This window comes from Apodemus sylvaticus, chromosome 3 (genome assembly GCF_947179515.1).
Source record: "Apodemus sylvaticus chromosome 3, mApoSyl1.1, whole genome shotgun sequence".
NCBI classification, from domain to species: Eukaryota; Metazoa; Chordata; class Mammalia; order Rodentia; family Muridae; genus Apodemus; species Apodemus sylvaticus.
Window position 1 is genome coordinate 124,846,893 of NC_067474.1, and position 23,541 is coordinate 124,870,433.

Here is a 23,541-nt window from a genome sequence, read left to right on the forward strand (position 1 = left end):
CACAGGCAAGAAGCCTATGTAGCCTTTCCTATGACTTCAGTCACAAATAATTAACCAGCCTCCAACACTCTTACTGTCAGTCAGTTAGGGAAACAAAACACAATAATGTACCAAAGCAAACCTTACAGTAGTTTGGGAAAGGATTAGCTACCAGTTAATCCAAACTCTGCAGTGCATCAAATGGCTTGGAGACTATAGTGGTGGTTTGCTAAGAAATGCCCCCATAGGCTCACACAGCCCAACCCTGGTTCCCTGTCGGCAGCACTGTCTAGACAGACAGCCTTGTGAGTAGGTTGTTATAGCTCCCCCCACCTTCCAGCTTTTGCTCTTGGTTTCCTGTGTGCTTCAGCTGCTACCATGACTTCTCTACCATTGTTCAAACCTAGACCACCCTCTGGAAACAGACAAGTAATTTACTACAGAGAATGTGAAACAATGTAGTCTCTCTGCAACTCAAGGGAAGAGTCTGTATAAGTAAACTCAGGCCTACACAGAAGGGCCTGAGGATGGCCTTAGACTCTGATGCTCTTGCGCTCACCCCCCACTGCTCAGACTACAGGCATGTGCCTGGACATTCTAGGCTCCTAACACAAAACAAAATGAAAATTCTGGGACCATTTTTGATACCTCTCAGGTAATTATGTGGTTTAATCAGTGATTATGTATAATACAATGATTGTATTTTAAACATAAAATTAGCACCTAAGAGTCATCTTGAGAGCTAGTTTGCTGGGTAGTGGTGGCGCATGCCTTTAATCCTAGCACTTGGGAGGCAGAGGCAGGTGGATTTCTGAGTTTGAGGCCAGCCTGGTCTACAGAGTGAGTTCCAGGACAGCCAGGGCTACACAGAGAAACCCTGTCTTGAAAACCAGAGAGAGAGAGAGAGAGAGAGAGAGAGAGAGAGAGAGAGAGAGAGAGAGAGAGAGAGAGAAAGAGAAAGAGAGAGAGAGTGAGTCTGTCTTAGTTGGGATGTTAGAACAGGAGTTACAAACTGCCTTTTCTGCTGCTTCTTTCCCAAACTTAAAGCCAACCCTCCTTGTGTTCATAAATTTTAAAACTAAAGGTTAAAAATTAGTTTGAGCTTATTATTAAGATATGTTACGAATATATAGAGAAATGTTAAAATACATTTGCATGCACGTATACCCATAACCCCAGTACTAAGGAAGCTGGTACAGGAGAACTACCACAAGGTTACCTTGGCTACAGTGTGCACTAGGCCAGCTTGACTGCAGAGTAAGAGCCTATCTTACAGGATCAGATGTACAGATTGTATCTAGGTAACCAGGCTGTTGTTGTTGGTACTGGGACTGAGCTTCGGGGCCTCTAATAAGGCAGGAAGGTGCTCTACCACCAAGCTTCATATCCCAGCACTTAGTAGTATCTAAGAAACTTACCTTTCATCCTTTTTACCACTTTTAGTCAGGATCACAGGTCACTCTGTTGAACGAGTTGCTTTTTAAAATTCTTACTTCTGAGGCTGGAGAGATGGTGCAGTACTGGCTGCTCTCCCAGACGACTATGGTCCAGTCTCAGAACCCACCTGGCCACTCATAACTGTCTGTAACTCCACTTGCAAGAGATGGGACACCCTTGGCTGGCCTTCATAGGTGCCAGGGACACAAATGTTGCACAAACATTCATGCAGGCAAAATATCCATACACATAAATAAAATGTAAAAAGTTTTTTAAAAGTTTTGTCCTAATGAAGGAACTTTTAATGTAAAGAACCTCAAAGCCCTAATACACAGACATACACAGGAGTGGGGTAAGTCTTCCAATACCAATTTAAGAGATTCCTTGTAAGAATGTTGTCTTAGTTAGGGGTTTCCATTGCTGTGAAGAGACACCATGACCAAGGCAACTCTTATAAACTCTTATAAAGGACACCATTTAATTGGGGCTGGCTTACAGGTTCTGAGGTTCAATCCATTATCATCATGGTGGGAAGCATGGCAGTATTCAGGCAGGTATAGCTCTGGAGGAGCTGAGAGTTCTACATCTTAATTCCAAAGGCAAACAGAAGATTGGCTCTCACATGGCTAGGAGGAAGGTCTCAAAAGCCCACCCCCACAGTGACACACTTCCTCCAACAAGACCACACCTACTCTAACAAGACCACACATGCTAACAGTGGCAGTCCCTGGGCCAAGCATATTCAAACCACCACAAATGTAAATATAATTTAAAGTATATCCAAACAGTTCGATAAACCTCCCTTCCCCCTCTTCCTTGGTTAGGCTTTCTAGACATTTCAAATCCCACAGCCACACTGGAACAAATCTTGCCCATTTCTAAACATGTTACACCTGCTTTGGGAAACTTTAAAGCTATCCAGCGTGTCCAGTAAAGCTTTCTAAGTGTGTGTTTAAATCATAGTAAATACAAAGCAATGAAAAATACTTCCCTAAGCGTTAACTGATGTGTAAAGAAAATGATTTGGGATAAAGTCTGACTCCTTAATATTATGTAAAAGTTGCCCCTAAAGTGACCTGCTTATTTTTCCTGACATACACATAGAAAAACAGAACAGTAAATACTTTGTGTGTGTATAAAAGAAAACCAATTAAGAGTGAGTGAGTGAGTGTGTGAGTGTGTGTGTGTGTGTGTGTGTGTTTACTGGAGAACATGTAAACAACTCTTAACTTTAAACCCTTCATGGTTAATTATAACAATTAGGTAGATGCCCAAAAATTGATGGTTCTTAACATAGTTATGTGCAAAATAAAGTTAAAAAGAATAGGAATCACCCAAGAGCAAGCACTCAGTTTGGTACTATCCTGAGACAAAAGGGGTTCTTGTTGTTGTTGTTATTCTTACCAAAGACTGCAACATGAAGGACTGGGAAAAGTACATTTACAAATTCTGAGAACCTAGGATAAAAGTCTGACTGTAATACTTGATGACATACAAGTGTATAGTTAGAAAACATTTAAAAAGAATTATCACTAAAAATATAGCACAACTTCAGCTGTTTCCTCCAAATTTACTTTATAATTGGATGGATATAAATTAATGAACAGAAATTAAGCAAGATATACGAGACAATTTAACAGAACCTGATAATCTAATTTCAGTATTTTCCAATTTCATTTAAGTATTTCATTTCCATCATGGGATCCACTGGGAAACTAAGCAATGTATGAATGCTTCAACTGAATGTCAATTAACTATTTGACATAATTTCTTCTATAACACAATTATGAAGAACCTTCAAGAAACTTTTGTATGTAAAAAAGTGTTAGTCAAGTACTCAACACAATATAAAAGAACATTTCTCATTTGTAAAGTGGAGAGCGCTTCTGCTCATCATTTTTTAACTACAATGTCACTGAGTGGAAGGAACAAATCACCTTGAGAACATAAGGAAAAATAAACACATGCTAAATGGATAAAACATTACATCTTTACTAGACCATTTCTACCTCTAATCCTTCAGAAGTGTAGAGATTTAGAGTATTCTTACATTAATTGCAAGAAAAAGTAAAGAAGTTCCTTTGCGATCACAACTATGAAGTCATGTGGTTATACAAATCCTGCTGCATTGGTGTGCAAAACATAACACATTTGCCTTTCCTGTCAGTCACCTAGCAAGACTTAAGAGATACTTTTCTATGAAACAGACTAGATTAGATGTGTTTCTGTAACTTCAATAACCTCAGCACAACAGTAACGAGATGCAGTATCCTTTTGCTATGGTTCCAGACTGTGGGGAAAGAGGTCACAGGAAAGAGAATCAAAACTGTCACAGCTGAGAAACTATTTCTCTAAGTGTCATCATGGTGCCACCTTCATTTTTACATAAGCATGGTGGCATAGGTCAAAGCTCAACACATCAGAAATATTAATATTTGAATTTCAACGACTTTCAATTATCACCATATTAACAACCAAAACAATAAGATAAGACACACAAGGAAGGGGATATCAAATCCACTTTGCTAGCCTTGTTTCCTGACACATCAACTCATTTTTAATAGAAAAGGGATAGTGCATCTCAGTTTGCTTACAAGCTAGGAGATCACTTTGAATTCTGCATTTCCTAACTGCAAACAGAATATAGCACTTACAACAGGTTATAAATAAACTGGTTTTCAAGCATAGAGCCAGCCCCAACGATAATAATACACTATTTAAAAAGACCTAAGGCAATGAATTCCATTTCCAATGGAAAAAAAGAACTGTGCAAACAAGCTTAAAACTACTTTTTTTGTGCCAGTGTTATAAAATGTAGCTTTTAATAAAACCTTGACCCAAATGTCAGTAACTTTTCAGAAAAGAATTTGGGTGGGAGAAGAAACTTACTTCATTTAGGAAAAATAACAACTATCTTTTTCCTAAGCTTCAACACACACAGTTTAAACATGTCCAGTTGCTGTAACACTTTACACAATTCCTATGTACTGGAGCAAGAACAAGGTCTAATAACAATTATACTTTAAACACTGGGTCAAGGCTTTACATAAAAATACCATCCATCCTACTTTCCCCCTAAATTTCTAAAATATCACATACTTTCCTCAACATCTGCAGCCATCCAGGAATTTTTAGGAAACTTTTGTGCATGATCTTAATTCCTAATCCCTGGCTCTTTGGGCTCAGTGACAAAAGATCAAAACCACCAAACTGATGGTTCCCTTGAAGTCAGACGAGAGACCCTGGCTCAGTTAGTCTCATAGGACGAGAGCAGCGCTGCATCAACTGGCTCCATGCAGGAGGGGCACGTGAAGGATCTCATCAACCAGTCATCTATACAGTCCAGGTGATAGATGTGCATGCACGGCAGAAATCGAATCGGGTCCCCATAGACAAAGTCCATCATACAGATCACACACCTAAGGGAGCAAGGACGAAATCAGACATTTCACATAAGAGAAACAGTGTTAACGTTAATCTAAATACACACAATCAAAATATACCTAAATTCATAGACCTAAAACATTTTTAAAGTTTACCTGTTACCTCATTACCAAAGCATAAAAACTGAATTTTTTCCTAACATGCACTGACACATTCATATTATTTTATTTTGATTTCTTATTAATTTAGTATAAGTCTTGAAAGCAAATAAACTGAGCAAAAAAACCCAAGAAAACAAAAAAACCCAGACTACATGTGCCTGAAAATAGTTACGCATTACAAGAAGCATCTACTATGATGCTTTAGGTAGGAAGTCACATCTATTGCTTTCTTGTACTGAGTTTTCATAGTAATCGGGAGTAATACTCATTAACTATAAGTAAAAACAGAATGACCCAGCCTGGAGTGGTAGTACACTGAAGTCAGTATTCTGGGCACAGAGCAGGTGCATCTCTCTGAATTTTACTCCAGCTTGATCTACATAGAGTTCTAGGCCAGCCAGGGCTGCTTAAGCAAAAGAAATAAGCAAAGCAGGGACTAATCCAGTCTACTGTGTGTGCTCCAAGTTAAAACTGCCTTCATTAACTCACTTTTAAGTTCATTGCACTTTTTTTTTTTTTTAAGAAACCCAATTCTACAGAGGTCCAAAACCAATGCTCTACACAGACTTTGCTCCTAAGCGACAGTATTAATTAAATGGTGCTATAGCTCAAACAGGCAAACATTAAACCTATTTGATCTATGTTTGCTGATAAACCATTCTTAATTATAATAGCTATCTCTACTAAATCAAGACAATAAAATTATTCATCAGGCTTGAAAAAATTATTTTAAGTTATGAAAGATCACTGAAAACTTGAATAGTCCCCATAGACTCATGTGTGTGCCCACCCCCCCATGTGGACACCCCTACCTCCCCATGACAATATTTGGCAGGTTAAAATACCCTTTACAGTTAAGGACATGCCTTGAAACCTATAGCTTAGCCATCTGTGCTGGTTAGTTTTTGGAGAGAATCACAACTGAGAAAATTCCTCCAGATCTACAGAGGCTTTTTTTAAATTAATGATTGATATGGGAGGGCCTGGACCACTGTAAGCAGTGTGACCTCTGGGCAGGTGGTTCCTAGGTAGTCTAAAAGGGCAAGTTGAACACACTATATTGGGAGTAAGCCAGGAAGCATGGTTTCTCTCTGGCCTCTGCTTCAGTTCCTTTCTTAACTTCCTTGGATGACTGACAGTAACCTGTAAACCAAATAAACTGTTTTTTATCCAAGTAGCTTTGGTCAGTGTTTTGTCAGCACAGCAGAAAGTTACTAACACTGTGCTATTCCAGTCTAGCTCTCAGCTGCTTGTCTGTTAGCACAATATGAACAGCCACCTCACAGACCTACCAAGACAAGAGTAAGTCTTCTTGTCAGGCCTTCCTACCATGACAGACCAGGGTTCCATCAACTCAGAGTCAGAAGAAAGCCTTTCTACCTTAAAGCTTTGTCAGTTATTTTATTACAGTGAGAAAAATAAGACAGTCATAAACCCTAAGAAAGTATTTCTTTTTATTTTTGTTTTGTTTTTTTTTCTGAGACAGGGTTTCTCTATGTAGTCCTGGCTGTACTACAGAATGCTATGTAGCCTAGGCTGGCCTCAGAAGTCCATCTGCCTCTACCTCCCAAATACTGGGACTAAAGGTATGCACCACCATGCCTGGCTAAGTATTTCTGAATCATAAGTTACTCAACTCTACCTCAAAAATTACAGTTTAGATTTCCACCCCTCAATAAGACTACAGTAAACATTTTGTGCATAAAACTCACATTTTGTGTGTCTCTGTGTGTGTGTGTGTGTGTGTGTGTGTGTAGGGGGGCATATAAAATGCCTAGGACCTTTAATTAGCTCAGAGTTTAAAAGAGGTTTAACTCCTATTTATTTATAAAGGCTTAACTCCTTGGAAAACTGATAAAACAAAGCTACCAGAAATATCACATTTATATAGATAAGTGGTTTTAACTATCATCGACTGTCATAAATAGACAACTAGCAACTTAATGGTCAGAATGCAAGAATTCTCCTTTATTGCTATATTAACTCAGGTTTTTCAATACAGAATTTCATAGGCTTCCTAAGTACATGAGGAAAAAGCGGACATTTCTAGTTGGAAATAAAGCTCAGTGGAACACCGGGACATGGTCCTAGGTTCAATCTATAGTAACATAGGGGGAAAAACCCACCCCACAACTACACACAAATCTCTAAAATACATAAAATGAGTACTTACTCTCGGATCTTTTTTTCTGATCCATCTCTTCCAGGGTCGTAAACTCCTTTAGGCAGATGCTGTATAAGGCCTATTCTCTGAGCTATTCTGATTTGTTCCTCTTCAGTCAGCTGAGTTGCTAGTCGAGTCTGGCTAGGTGTTGGATGATAGATGGGAACAGGAACTTGCTCCTAAGTACGAAAATGCAACAAACAATTATTATTTTAAAACCTATTTTTTAAAGTGTATTAAACTAACTTGCTTAGTCAGGGAAGGAAAATGGTCCCTGAGATAAGTGAGAGATTGGATAAATGGAGTAGTATGACTATCTCACTGTCTCTAGGCACTTATCTAATACAATCAAAGATGAGAGTGACCCTTTAACCATTAACTGATAATGTTGGCATCTTCATCTTAGACACACTTTTTCCAAGTTTTATATTTACTAAGTAAATTTCATGGTTTACAGTTACAATGTACAAGCTGGGTGGTAGTAGCACAAGCCTTTAATCTCAGCAACTGGGATTAAAATTAACAAATGTACTGGAACCAGATGTGGTTTCACACACTTTAAGTCCCAATACTGTGGACACAGAAGAGACAGTTAATCAATGACTTCTGAGGTCAGCCTTAAGACCTTGACTCAAAAAATTGAGAACAGAGATTCATTGAACTATAGTGAAAGTAAATTTATATGATCATTTATGACAAGGACTATATTGATATTTGATCCAGTTTCTTTTGAGCCAAGGGCTCTTTATACAGACCAGGGTATTCACCTGCCTCTGCTGGAAGTAAAAGCAAACTACTTCAGCACAGGCTCTGCTTCTCTGTATAAAACATCTGGTAGGATGTAAACAGTTTTCTACAATGTTATCTAATAATAACTACAAGTATAGTGACCCATCTACTTTCCTCAGGGTTTCATTTCAGTTTATTATGTCAAACATTTCCTGAATCTTTAGCCCATTGTTAAATATCTAATTAAAGCTCGAGTTCAAGCCACAACACTGAGTCTTTTGGTTTTGTTTGGAAGGATAATTTTAGGAGTGACTAATATTGGTGCTCACTTCTGCCACCTCCTCCCACCTCAACATAACCTTAAATGTTTACCAATTAATCATTTCCTATGTACAAGGAAACAGCACAAAAAAGATAATTATAAACCAGCTAAGGAATCTAAACTGCTGATTAACACCAGCCTTCAACAAGAGTCTCGATACACATAAAATAAAATAGGGATAGAGGCCAAAACATACTTAGAGACTGGATGTTTGAGTACAATGGCTGCAACCATCTCTATGAATACAAAGATAGTTAATTGCATTTGGACTAATACAGCAATTATCTGTGCCTCAGGCACATAATTCCAACTGGAATATTACAAAACACATTACTGAAAATTTATGCACTCTTATCTATTACATATCAGAATATTGTAACATGTTATGAAAAGAATGATTTGGACTAAGACATAATAAAAGTAAAAGGGAAAACCAGATACAAATTACAACCAGTTATTTCTTCTCTAAATGACAATACTTGGCTTACTGCTTTAACTTGGGTCCAAAACCAAACTATATTTCTGTTTCTTCTACAACCTTCTCAACTGAAAATTTCCATGCTGTCTCTTTAGGTTAATGGGAAAATAAAATATATTTCATAGAATTTCAGACTTGGCACTTAAATATAACTTTAGCACATTACTTTAATACCTGAGCCTTAAAGTTTTTTGTTTTTAAAGAATGTTATACTACCAGGTGGTATGGTTCATACCTATAATCCTAACACGGGGGAAGTAGTGACAAGATTAAAGCTGGATTCAATACCAGCTGTAACCCCAGCAATTCAGGCAGAGGCAGGAGAATCACAGGTTCAAAATCATCCTTGGCTATTCAGCAAGTCTAAGAACAATTGAATTACAAGGAGACCCTCCTCTCAAAGGCTGTTTATTCAAGTTAGGGAATATGATACAATTTCCGAAACTAAAACAATGCAGTGGGGGACATGCCTAAATAATATCCAAAGCTGGAAATAGTACAAGTTTGGCTTGCAGTGAAGGAAAAATAAAGTCACTACTAAAGAATGCAGCCTGTCACCAACAGCTGTATATTTTCAGCCAGTAGGAAATAAGAGCTCACTCTTGATTTTTCTTCTTACAGCCTTAGCATGCTGCTGTTGGCCACACCCCCTCTCCAGCTGCAGTCTCTTACTGGGAATATTTTCTGTAAATTATGCCAGACTTACAGTTAAGGCCATAAAAAGGAAGATTTGGAATAGCTGGTCTCAGTGTACGTTTTAGTTCAGATGATTCATTAGATTTAGACCATAGAAGGGTGGGGGAGAACCCCAACAAAACAAGATTGCATTTGTATGTAGTTCCCAAATAACTCATGGATAACTAAATAAAAGCCTACATGTCATCTATAATACTGAGACATACTACTTTATATTTAATGATGGTATAACCCAGAGTGGTCTGAAAAAGAACACTCCACCTAGGGAGGACTGGTATTTTTTAAAGGCTTATTTTGTAGCCAAGGATGAAATTCCTGATCCTTCTGCTTCTGCATCTTGAGTTGCTGAGATTAGTCATGTGCTACCACATTCTATAAGAATATAATTAGGGTCAACATATCCTCACACCCCAAGGTTCACTTAGGTTAAGCAAACAAAAATGAGTCATTTCTAAATTGAACCATATCCTTAGTCCCATTTTATTAAATTCAGGGAGCTAGAGAAATGACTCAGCAAGATTCTGAGTACATGCAGAGGATAGTTCCCAGTATCCATTTTGGGTAGTGGTGGTGGGGGGGTGTCACAACTGCATGCAACACCAGGAAATATGCTGACCTCTGTAGGTCTCTGCACTTTAGTGAAATATCCACACACAAACCTCAAATTGTATACACACACACACACACACAAATTGTAGCCAGGTATGGTGGTGTATTCCTTTAATCCCAGCACTTGGGAGACAGAGGCAGACAAATCTCTCTGAATTTGAGACCAGCCTGATCTATATAGTGTGCTCCAGAATAGAGGTACACAGTGAGATCATAACTAAAATTAATTTTTCAGAGCTAGAGAGATGGCCCAGCAGGTAAAGGGACTTGTCACTAAGCCCAGTGAGACTATCTAGGAAACACATAGTAAAGGAGAGAACTTACACATAGGCCACAGGACACCTACTCCCATCCCTATCCAGTTCCCCTCCATAGAACATAAAGCAAATGCACTTAAGTATCTCGCCTCCAAGCACCCAATTAAATACTATTTTGTAGGTTTTCATATTCATAGAATTATATAATCAGTCAATTTTAGAGAATGTTGATCCTCCTAAAAGAAATCCTGTATTCATTACCTGTATTTATAGATTTGCCTATTTTGAGCATTTTCTTTAGACAGAAGTGTATGCCTTCTACTCTAGTAGCCAGAAGCCCAAGGAAGCAGGATTTTTTTGATTCATATATTCTTTATTTACATTTCAGATGATTTCCCCTTTCCTGGATTCCCCTTCCCCCAAAGTCCCATAAGCCCTCTTCCCTCCCTCTGTTCCCCAATCCACCCCTTCCCACTTCCCTGTCCTGGTATTTCCCTATACTGCTGCACTGAGCTTTCCAGGACCAGGGGCCACTCCTTCCTCCTTCTTGGGCATCATTTGATATGTGAATTGTGTCTTGGGTATTCCAAGCTTCTAGGCTAATATCTACTTATCAGTGAGTACATACCATGAGTGTTAAGACTGGGTTACCTCACTTAGAATGATGTTCTCCAGCTCCATCCACAGGATTAATGAATTCAAGGCCTGCCTGAGCATAATGAAATCTAGGCTAACCTGGGCTGGAGTGTGAGATACTGGTCTCAAAAAGGGGTGAGGGGGGAACAACTGTTTTGTGGCAGACCTTTCACTCAGAATGCTTTCACAGTTCATCTACACTCTAACATGTATCAGAAATTTTTTATCTGCTTATTTGTTTTTTGCTATTTCATCCTCTGGATATACCAAAATTTGCAGCATAGTCTTTGGTAGACATTTGGGTTGTTTCCATTTAGAGCCAATTATAAAATCACAGATTCTGAAAATTCACTTTCAAGGCTTTAGACATTTTTCTGGTGCAAACTCAGGAGTGAAACGCTCCACAAGCTTTTGAAGAATTGCCAATTTCCAAAGCACTGACACCTCTCTGAATTTACACCAGGAATGAATGGGTGATAGTCCCAGTTTTCTCCTTGTCACCAAACTTCCCTGTCATTTTATTGTAACCACTCTAGTAGGTGTGAAATGTTAGCTGTTATGAATAGTGTTTATCATCTTTTAGTTTCCCAACTGTCCTTTTGAAAAATTAGGCTTTTTAATTTTTTTAAAAAATAGGTCAAATACCATTGTCTAGAGAAATGACTTGCAAACATTTTCTTGCCTTCTATGGATCTTTTCACCTATTCTTTGAAGTACATGTTTTTCTTTTGCTGAAGATCCCAGGGACCTTTACCCAGGTTTTTGATCATGCCAGTCAAGCACTGTCCCATTGAGCTATACCTCCAGTCCAAGGCACAGGCTTTTAAACTTAATGAGACAAACTTATACTTTGGTCACTTGAGCTTTTGGCATCAGATCTAAGGAAGTTCTGTTCTGTCTACCCAAGGTCATGAAGAGACTTTATTTTCCAAGTTGTAATGTTTTGTTTTTTAGTTTGGTTTTCTTTTTCTGTAGCCCAGCCTACATTCTAACTCACATAAACCAGCCCATCTACCAGTCCCCAAAAGAGTTATAGACAGTGAGTTGCTATGTGAAGAAATGAATCCAGTGCCTTTGGAGGGGCAGTCAATGTTAACTGCTGATCCATCTCTCTAGCCCTCAAATTATGAAAATTAAAGTTTCTAGCTTCTAATGATAAATACTGGCCCTAGTTGTCTCAGAGCCAAGAGAAATCTCAAGTACATCAAGATGGATGCTATGTGACCTTGCTCCTTAATTTCAAATTATTGGTTGAACAAAGATGCCAGATAGCCTATAGCTGGGCTATAGAGGGAGGTGGTTTCGGTTCCCAGGCTTGGGTCTGGAGGAAAACCATGGGGTAGGAAGAGAAGAGAGAGAAAGAAAGCACCTTGGGGTAGGTGAGTCATGAAACACAGCCATAAGGGCTGACCAACTGTTCAGGTGCAACATGGCAAGTTATAACTCGGGATTATATGGTAAAGTAGATTCTAATAGCTCAGGAAGTGCATATCTGCCCAGTTGTAGTGCATTAAAGGCTTATAAAAAGATAAAAGTTGTGTCTCTTTTATCTGGGAACTGAATGATCTAAGGCAGGGCAGAAACCTCGATAGAGATTAAATATTTAATTACTACAACATATGTCTGTCATATGTCTAAGTGTGGGTTCATTCATGTGGACACAGGTGATTTGAGAATACTCAGTGGATTCATTGGAGCTGGAGTTACAGATAATTGAAAACTGCCCAACATGGATTCTGGGAAGTGTACTCTGGTCCTCTCAAAGAACAGCAAATGCCTTAACCTATTGAGTCATTTCTCTAGCCACCACCTCCCTATTTTGATACAAGGTCTTACTGTATAAAACCCTGGCTATGTGGACCAGGCAAACCTAAAACTTAGTCTGCCTAAGATTAGTCTGCCTCTACCTCCCAGATTAAAGGTGTGCACTGCCATGCCCAAGCTTAGGATAGCCTTTATAAACTCCTGACCCTCTTCTGAAGTGCTAGGATTAAGTATTCATATATAATATGTTGTATCATTGAAAGTACTCCCCTAACCACCCAAGAAAACTACTATTATGCTATGGAAATATTTTATTCAAGAAAGAGGATCTAATGAAAGAATCAGAGTCAACATAAAATGATTTAATATTCACTTTAAAAAGAAAACAATTTAGTGAGCTGGCAAGAGATATCTAGTAACTCAAATCAATACTGATTTATTCATTCCATGACTTAAGAAAGCTATAACCTAATCAGCAGAACTATCAATGTATGAACACAAAAGGATTAAATGAAGCAAGTTTTAGAAATGTCATTTTTTAAAAAGTTAGGTTTTCAGGGGGCAGGGTTCTGAACCCCTGTAACCCCAATATTTTCAAGACTGGAGCAAGGCAAGGTCCCTTAGTTCTAGTCCACCTTGGGCTATACAGTGAAATTATATCTTTAAAAAAAAAGTAGGTCTATTGTTCTGGGACATGCTTATTATTAATTTAATACACAGTACAATTGTATATCTTTAACTTTTTAAATTTTAATTAAAAAAAACTTTTTAGACAGGGTCTTTCTACATAGTCCTGGCTGCCCTGGACCTCATTAAGATCTCTGTCTCCCAAGTGCTGGGATTAAAGCTATGTATCACCATGCCTTTCTTCAACTACTTGAATTTGAGTTCTAGATCGTACATGGCAGTTAAGAGAACTTCTACTAGTTATCTTGACATCCACATGTGCACTGTGGCATGTGCCACCTCCTCCCAAATAAGTAAATAAGTGTAAAAAAATAATTCAATCATTTCCAAGAAAATTTATCGTAATAAAATACTTCAAACGTCTAACAGCACAACAATGGCAGCTTAGCAGTATAGTGTTAGCCTGACATCAAAGCCCTAGGATTCAATCCCATGTACCACAAAACAGCCAGCAAATATTTGAAGCATTAAATACATATTATTTAAAATAGCAAAAGATCAAAGTGTTGGTCATATTTATAAATATGCTAAGAGCTGGGAGAGAATCATTTTTGTTCTAGCAGCTAATAAAACCTCTCAGGTTTTCCTTTTTCTTAGCATTACATGGAGAAAAATTAGTAACATTTCAAAATGCCTACTTGTTTAATTAATTTATTTGGAGGCAGGCTCTCATATAGTCTAGGCTGGCCTCAAACATTCTATGCGTCAAAACCAAAGGGTAGTTAAGTGATCCAAATAGTACCAGCATGTCTAGTACATGTGGTACTGGATGGGAGTTCAACCAAGCCCTATCTCCATTTATGTGTGTACTTTTAACTGTACATGATTCAACACCTCCCTGAACTCTAACTCAGGTCTTCTACATACTGATTATTCTTTCAACTGTAAGCTCTACCATCTAATCAAGCACCTCAACTTTTTATTTACTTTTATACTTAAGTAAGTAAGGTTCCAGTAAGATTTCATTGGAAGTTTTTATCAGTGAAAGGCACATTTATAATTCACTACACTAACATACTGCTATAAGACTTCAAAAGTCTGTATTAGGGCCTGGAGATGGCTTAGCAAAAACACTTGGTGCTCTTTTCCATTCCCAGCACCCACAAGGTGGCTCGCAAACATCTGTAACCCCCAGTTTCAGGGAATCTAACAGGTATGAATGTGATGCACACATATGCATGCAGGCAATACACTCATACACAGAGAATAAAATAAATAATTTCATACTCGCCTCATCTCCTAAACCTTAGCTAAAATGTCAGCTATTTCCTTAAAAGTCAGGGATGCATCAGCTCTCCTCTCTCCTTGGTGCCTAACATGTAACCCACTACAAAGAGAAGCTACAGTGCACTCTGTGGATACTAGTGTGATGGTCTGAGTTTGACCCTCTAAGACCCACATGAGAGAACCAACTCCTACAAGTTTTTTGACCTGACTCTCAACCAACACCAAATGTGAAGTATGATTTTTTAATATTCAGAAATTTTAAAACATCTGAGAAATATATTTGTAATGATGTCCTCTTCATTTCCACACTCTACTGTATACTTTCTAAATTAAATAATAAGATACTTATCTGGCCCCTGAGAGCACACATCAGGCTAGTTATTTAATTAAAAGATATGCTTATAAAACTGGAGATATGGCTCCATACATAATGTTTTTTCAGAAGACAAGAGTTAAGTTCCCAGAACCTACACCAGACTACTCACGACCAACTCTGGTTATAAGGGATCTAAACTCTTCTAGATTCCATAGGCGCCAACATACATAGCCACATGAATTTAAAAAAAAATCTGAAAATACTATACTTAATAATTAAGTAGCATGATAACTTTTAGACATTTTTTATCAGAATTTTCCCACTTTCTGTTTTAAAATACATGAGATTGCCACCTTAATATCATTTAAGTTTATAATTTAGTAATATTACATTTAATCATTACCAGTGTCTACCTCTAAAACTCAAAACAGTACACCTACTAAACCAAGTATGTCCAACCTCCATCTCATGGCCACATTTCATAGGACATCTTTTTTTTGTTTTTGTTTTTTTTGTTTTGTTTTTTCGAGACAGGGTTTCTCTGTGTAGCCCTGGCTGTCCTGGAACTCACTCTGTAGACCACTCAGAAACTCAGAAATCCTCCTGCCTCTGCCTCCAAGTGCTGGAATTAAAGGCGTGGGCCACCACTGCCCAGCATAGGACAGCTGTATGTGGCCCAACATATCTGCAGATGTCAACATGTTGGAAGGCTAGATATATCTGCATAGCAACTCTTCATTTACTTGATAACTTCTTTGAACACAGAATAGAAACTTATCATCTCTAACTCTGTATTTGAAGGCATTACATGGAAGACACATACTCAGAAAACAAGAAATGTATTATTTCTTCCTCTCCCTTTCTCTCCTGTGTATGTATGTGTGTCTGTGTGTAGAATTTGCACACCTTTAATCCCAGCTGTATGAAAGAGGGGCAGACAGCTTTTTAAGGCCAGACTGTTCAATACAGCAAGTTCCAGGTCAGCCAGGACCACTCAAATCTTATTTAAAACAAACAAACAAAGACCTCCTAAACTAACATTAAAAACCAGAAGCATCATGTTGGGCATGGTGGTATTTGCCTATAATCCTAGCATTTGGGAAGTGTAGTCAGGATGAACAGGAGTTGGAGGTTAGGTATCCCCAGCCATTTCAAGTTCCAAGTCAGTCTCAGCTACTTAAGACCTTGTCACAAGCAGACATACACTCACAAAAGTCTACTAGACATGTTCTCAAATGCTTCTGATCCCAGCACTTCTGGGAGGCAAAAGTAGGTGAAACTCTTCAACGCCACCTTGGTTTATAAAATGAGTTCCTGTAGGGCTACAGAGACATCCCCATCGAAAACAAACCAACAAAACAAAAACTGTCCTATATCAAGTTGTTTATTTTATGAGATCTAAAAACCAAGTCTTATCTAAAATTGAAGAAAATCAAGTTCAGATTTTTATACCAAGTAACTTATTTCATTGCCACATCTCCTCATATTACTCTATAATTAGCTCTAGAATTAAACTGTCAACATTGACAGTGCTACTCTTAAAGGAGCATGCATCCTTAATGCCACTTTTTGTGGGGCTGGAGAGATGGCTCAGCAGTTAAGAGCACCAACTGCTCTTCTGGAAGGTCCTGAGTTCAAATCCTAGCAACCACATGGTGGCTCACAACCATTTGTAACAAGATCTGACTCCCTCTTCTGGAGTGTCTGAAGGCAGCTACAGTGTGTACTTACATGTAGTAATTAATTAATTAATTAAAAAAGAATCAGACACAGAAATTACAACAATTGTTTCAAATAAAAGTCAGGAGCCTGAGCCAGCTTGCAGGTAATAGTGCTTGGGGCCAAACATGCAAGCCTGAGGACCTGAATTTTATCCTTCCATGATAATAGAAGGAAACTCCTACAAAGTTATCCTCTGATTATCACACCTATGCCATGCACCCAAAGTTGTACAGGCATACAATTTTAATTATACAAGACAAAACAGAACACAGTGTCGGTCCTGATGGTCCAAGTCTTTAATCCTAGCAGAGGCAGGTAGACTTCTGTACCTCTTAGCAGCCAGCCTGGTCTACATATTGAGGTCCCCCCCCCCCACACACACACATACACACACACACACACATCAGAGCCAGAGAATTGTTTAGTCTAATTGGAGTACAAATTATATAAAAGAAAATACAGAAAGGTTGGGCAGTGGTAGCGCATGCCTTTAATCCCAGCAGCCAGCCTGGTCTACACAGAAAGACCCTATCTCAAAAAACCAAAAACCAAAAACCAAAAACCAAAAAAAAAAAACCCAAACAAACAAAAATAGGGGGTTAGAAAGGCATAGAGTGAAAGCACAGATTAGTGCTCAGAGATCAGTGATTAGTCAGGAAGAACTACAAAGGATTAAGCCACAAAGAATCTGATCTGGGGCTTCTACCCACAAAGGTAGAAGGGAGAGGGTGGAGAAGACATCAACTAAGGTATTGTTGCAGGAACTAATGATGATCAAGTTGATGACAATACTAGAGAATATGGCATACTTTTATGCTAGTCAGTCAAATATTCACTGGGTGTCAATATTTGGATTTTTTTTTTTAACAAAGTCTGATGTCATACATGCTGGCCTTAAACTTCTGTTTCCATCTCCTGCATGTCTACAATATTTACAGTGGATTTATTGTATTACATACAGTGGGTATTATCACAATGAGAACTTTTGAAATGTTTAATATATAATTCTCATTTAAGGAAGTTGGTCTGGAAAATCAAAATTTATAAGATTACTAACAGCTAAACTGAGCACGGTAATACATACCTTCCTTCTTGACTGCTATCTGCTCTACATAACCAAACAAGAGCAACTTAGCAAAATCTATTTTATGCATGCACACCACACACATGAAAATGAAAAAACCAGAGACTAGAAGAGACCCTTGTGAGCCATAGTGTGGGTGGTGGGAAGGGAATTCGGGTCTTCAGAAGGAGTTGCCAAGTGCTCTTAACTGCTGAGTCACTCTCTCCAGTCCTGATAGTCTAGTTACTTTTAATAAGTATATAGCACAAACTTGCTTGATTTCTTCAAAAATTGTTCATATGCGTTTGTGTACCAAATACATGCAGGAGCCTATAGAGACCAGAAAGAAGAGGCCATTGGATACCGTGGAACTGTTATAGGCAATTGTGACTCACAGGTGCCGGAGACCAAATCTCGGCCCTCTGCAAGAGCTGTAAAGACTTTTTTAACCACTGAACCATCTCTCCAAACCCTAGACTAAGCCTTTTAACAAAAATGCACTTTAAAGAAAGCCTTATTCAGGGGCTGTGCTAGCAGTTCATATCATGAGAGCCTGAGTTAGGATCACCAGCACCAACCCAAAAAAAGCAGGTCACAGGAAGCACATTACAGGCATGCACATCTACAATCTCAGTGCTGGGAGGGCAGGGACAGGTAGAGCCTTGGAGTTCTCTGGTCAGCCAGCTCAGTCAAGGTCCAGGTTCAATGAGAGACCCTATCTCAAAAGTAAGGTGGAGCTAGGCATGGTGGCACATGAATCTTTAATCCGAGTACCTGGAGCCAAAGGAAGGGGTATCTGTTGGTTCAAGGCCAGCCTGGACGTCAAAACAACCATTTTAAACTAAAGATGTTCCTTGCTCTATAGTGGAGTTAACCCCAATAAACCCATTGTAAGTGAAAAATATTCTTAGGGTAAAAGATTTAGTGTTATCTTCCCTACCAACATCATAGCTTAGTAATACAGTACAGTTCAAAAGTATCCATTTTTAAATTATCCTTGTGATACCCTGGCTGAAAGAGAGCTGAACTGGTGGTACCTCTAGCATCACAAAAGTAACAAAGCAGGGTGAGGTGGTACAAACCTGTAATTCCAGTACTTGGAAAGCTACTGAAAGAGGTCAAGGTCAGACAAGGCTTTACAGTTTATTCTAAGCAGGCTTTGAATACATAAAGACCTTGTCTTAGAACAAAGAAAAACCAAAAATCCCCTGAGACGATATCTCACTAGTCTAGGGGGAAAAATGAAAATTCAGAGTATAGACTATTGTCCATTACTTATATCCCATCAAAACTGTAAGATGAACCAATACAAATCAGGCCAATCTATAAACATTCTATAAAACTGAGATGCACCAATCTATGTATATTTAGTCAATAATAAACTCCTTAACAGTATCAACCTCAAATTAACACACTAATATTTATACAGATTTCAAGCTTCCTTTCATGAAATGTATTCTTTCTGGCAGACAATAAAGATTTAAAAATATTTTAATCAATAATTACTTAAACCAATTCTTATATTTAATTTTATAGGCATTTGGCTTTTTAGGTGGTTTGCTTGCTCATTTCTTCTCTTGAGACAAGAATCTTGGGCAGACTAAGCTGTCCCTGAACCCCTAATATTTGTGCCTCAGCTTCCGAGTCTGAAATTACAGGTGTTATTCTGTGCCTGGCTTGTACTTGATTATCATGAATTTAGGGCCATCTTTCAGTTGAAAGCCAGCTTGGCCTACATGGGGAAAAAATGCTTCAGGCATGTAGCAGTGTTTGCCTAGCATGTTGGAGACCCCGTGTTTGATCTCTAGTACAAATCTCCATCCAAAATATCCCCCAGTACAAAAGCAAAAAAATAAAATCTTGAAGGAAGTAAGGGAATCAGTCATCCTTCATGGTGAAATCTAGGGAGTAATCCAGTCAGATGAACAAAACAGGGCAAAGGTTTTTGACCTAGACTATCTTAGAACAGTCAGGAGGCCAGGGGGAGAGTTGATGTAGAATTTGGAGAATATTGTAAGAAATTCTCTCTAATTATTATGGACCCATGAACTTAGTGGAGTATTGTGGTCCCACTGTTAATCTAGATGCTATTCTGAGAAGCTGGTATAGGGAAGGGTGAAATCTACCTAGATTGTTTCTTTTTTTTTCTTCTTTTTTTTCAAGACAGGGTTTCGCTGTGTAGCCCTGGCTGTCCTGGAACTCACTCTGTAGACCAGGCTGACCTTGAACTCAGAAATCCACCTGCCTCTGCCTCCCAAGTGCTGGGATTAAAGGCGTGCGCAGCCACCACTGCCTGGCCTACCTAGATTGTTAAAGAAGCCAGAACCACTTGGTGCTCACACCTGTAATCTCAACACTCAGGAGGCTGAGGCTAAGTCAGAAGCTTAAGTCTCAGAGTAAGATATTGACTCAAAAATCTTTAAAGAAAAAAAAAAAGAGGAAATCAGCAACAACAACAAAATGAGAAACAATAAATAAGGGTTCCAGACAAATGCTGGCCATAACAGTGTTTTTACTCCAAGCTGTTTTGTTTAGTGCTCATAAAAGATCCAGGGCCTCATATACTAAGCATGTACTTTACCACTAAGCAACACTTCCAATCTAGGACTTGGTTACTGTTAGTAAAAACACCTGGACCTTTGTGTTACAGAGCTCTTGGTATACCTCTACACTGTACAACAGAAATACAAAAACTATGTTTTAAGTGCTTGTCACAGGGGGAAAGGAATAAAAACATATGCACCTTTAACTCTATAATCAGATATTTTCCATTTAAAGCCCTATTTATTATAACTGAATATATTTTGCTTTGTTTCTTGAGACAAGGTCTCGAAGTTTATCCATGGCTGGCCTGGAACTCAAGATCCACTTCTGCCCTTCCTCTACCTCCCTAGTGTGCAATGAAAGGTAATTACTACACCCTGCCAGGGTTTGTTTAGTTTTTTGTTTGTGTAGTCTTAAGGTCCTGGAACTGATCTGTAGATTAGGCTGGCCTGGAACTCAGAGATCTGCCTGCCTCTGCCTCCGGGAGTGCTGGGACTAAAGGTGTGTGCCACCACCTAGTCTTTAAGGAAACAAATCAATACAATGTAGCTTTTATGTTAATTATATACTATTTGTTTTTAAAAGCCCAAATCATATACTTTGGACTGGTGCTTTCTCAAATCATGTAAAATAAATATTAGTAATATATTAGAGACTTCAGGGGGATGTTATTTCTACAGGTTTCTTTTAACAACTCTTGAGATTGCCTATACCAGCACCTGAACTCAGTACGCAGCACTGACCTCCAACTGTCAGCAAGCCTCCTGACTCAGCCTTCCAAGTACTAATATGACAGATATGAGCCACCATGCTAGGCTAAATATTTTAAAGTAACTATTTTCTTGCAATTCATAGTAATTTTGCATATCAGTATTTGGGTCATTCATTTCAGGAAAAGGCAACCACAATACAATTTCCATTGTCAAAAATAACATTCCAAAAAAGTACTGGTAATACCAAAAGCCATCATTATGATCTAGTCCTTTTGGAAAGGACAAAAATATAGTTCCCATAACTCTAAAATTATGGTAAGAATAACAGAAAGCAGCAAGTCAGGTATCCAATTTTCCTAGAAAGAGGCTAAGGAACATAGATTTGGGGAAGAAAGTTTGTTCATGTCACCTACATAAATACATTCTAGAAGAGCTATCCAGTGGAGAGAAAACAGTAAGATAGCCTGAAAGATGGGCCCACCTCTAATTCCAGCAACTCTGGAGGCTGAGGCAGAAGGACAGAATGTTCATCTGTCTGGTCAACTTCCTGAGACACTAACAATAAGTTTTAAAAAAAGAGCAGAATTATAGCTCTGTAGTAGTGTTTTGCTAGAATGTATAGGGTTCTCAGCTTAATTCCTGTTAGTGATAAAATATCCATATTCCATTTAGTATTAGAGATTGCTCCTGAAGCAATTTAAATATGTTGGGAGAAATGGGCCACACAAATATAGCCAATACTTATATTTTTATGGAACAGAAATTGCATGAAATATTGAAGACAAAGCTTCTATTCTTCATTTATCTCAGTTATTGAGTATCTACTATGAGTCAGATGTTAGAGTATAAAAGCACCTGGAAACTGTCCCAAATTCAGCTTGTACAAGGGGAGGAGAGCACATATGCCAAGGGTGAGACACACAACTACCTAAACAAAGATACAGCACTAAATTATCGCAGGTATGGTATTGCTTGTAAGTGTAGAAGGTTCATGGGGGACATATCCAGGAACTGAGGAGGGAGGGAGGGTAATGTCAGGACTTTAGACACTTGAGCTGAGGATTAGATGTTCACCTGGGCAACCTTGGGGGAAGGGCTCTCAGCATAAAGATCACCTGCAGCAAAGACAAAACTGTCAACAGCCTGGTTTGGTAAGCTTGAAATACAGTGGCTTCTGCAAGGCTACAGTAAAGATCGAACTTGACTAACAGGCATGAGAGACCCTGAAGGGGGTCAGAAAATCAGCTCATATGATCACTTTTTTTTGCCACGTGATGAGAAACTGATTTGCACAGGATTGAGAAAACATTACACTAGATAATGATGTCACCACATAAAATCAAAGGAGACTGCACAGTTAGAAAACTAAACTCTTCAGAAAAATATTAAATAATTGTATTCAAGTCCACCTAGGAAGTTTACTCAGTATATCGTTTAGAAAGACGCATTCTGGAGTCTTTGATAAAGAGGACTTTAACAGATGGCATTTCCCAAGTCAGGTTGAAAGGTCTCTCAAGTTCAAGGTAATCAAATTATTACTAAGTCAACTTATTTAAAAGGTGTGTCACAGGGGTGGAGCTTAAAATTACCACATATGTATATATAAACAAGTAACTCTTTATGAAGCTGAGGCCAAAATCGCCACTTGGAATTCTACCTCCCAAGTAGATGGTAAAAAGACATTCTACCAGAGCTAATTAACAAAAGAGTGGGAGGATCATATACGAAAACACAAATATAAGGGGGGGGAGGGGGTGACAAGCTACCCAAAACCCATAATCCTGTTGGCGGTCTGATGAGGAAATCACACAACTCAGACATAAAGGCAGGAAAATCATGTCATCCTCAACTCCACAAGCTACCAGACACCAGGGGATAAGACAAAATACTCCTGATTCCTGACTCAAGGACAGAAGACTGTCCTCGACCCGTGCCCCAGGGGATGCCCAGAAGGACCCTTTTCCCTCTGGAAAGCAGGCAGCAGACACCCGCAAGGCCAGCCCCGAAGGGGTCAACGCCCCCCGCCCCCAGGCTGTGGTGGAGGCCAAGGGCAGAGGGCCTGCGCAGCCTCCCCTCGCACGCCGACACACACCCTCCCTACCTGATATGGCGGCGGCGGCTCCTGATCTGGCTCCGTCCCCTCGCCAAAGCTAGCCCGGTCAGACTGAGACTCGTGAAGCAGGGAGATGTCATCCGAAGTCGGGGATTTGAGGCAGTTCCCCATTTTCCGGGGCTGGGGTGTATGCTTGAGATCTGGGGGAGGAAGAAAGCTGTGACCCGGTCTCTCGCACACTCGGCGGTCAGCTCGCAAGGCGCCGCGGGGTCCAAGGCGGCAGGCCCGGGGCTCAGGCGGCGGCTCCCCCGCGCCCCGGCGCCACCGAGGGGCCGCTCATGCCAGCCCCCGGGGCAGGGGGCGCGAGGCTAGGCCGCGGGCTGCGCCGGGGTCGCGTCTGGAACCTGAGGGGGGCGGGGGCGGGGAGACTGAGCGCTTCCCCACCCCGCCCCCCGCGGGGCGGCGGCGGCCACGGGCTGCTGGGCCTAATCCAGGTCAGGAGGGGGGGGGCGCGGCCGTCGCGGCTGCCTCAGCTGCTGCCTCAGCTGCTGTTGCCCCTGCCGACGCTGGAGCCGCGGCCTGGGGCCTCATCCTACTCCG

General features: G+C 39.6%; 1 protein-coding gene across 1 annotated transcript; it reads right to left on the bottom strand.

Annotated features, from left to right (window-relative positions):
* Positions 1-1,867: 1,867 nt before the first annotated feature.
* Positions 1,868-23,274, bottom strand: Rnf11 (ring finger protein 11). The gene is made up of 3 exons (XM_052176999.1): positions 22,990-23,274; positions 7,135-7,304; positions 1,868-4,835 (listed from the first exon to the last, which is right to left on the bottom strand). The coding sequence occupies exons 1-3, from the start codon at positions 23,110-23,112 to the stop codon at positions 4,664-4,666; spliced, it is 465 nt and encodes a 154-aa protein (XP_052032959.1). The 5' UTR covers positions 23,113-23,274; the 3' UTR covers positions 1,868-4,663.
* Positions 23,275-23,541: the final 267 nt, after the last annotated feature.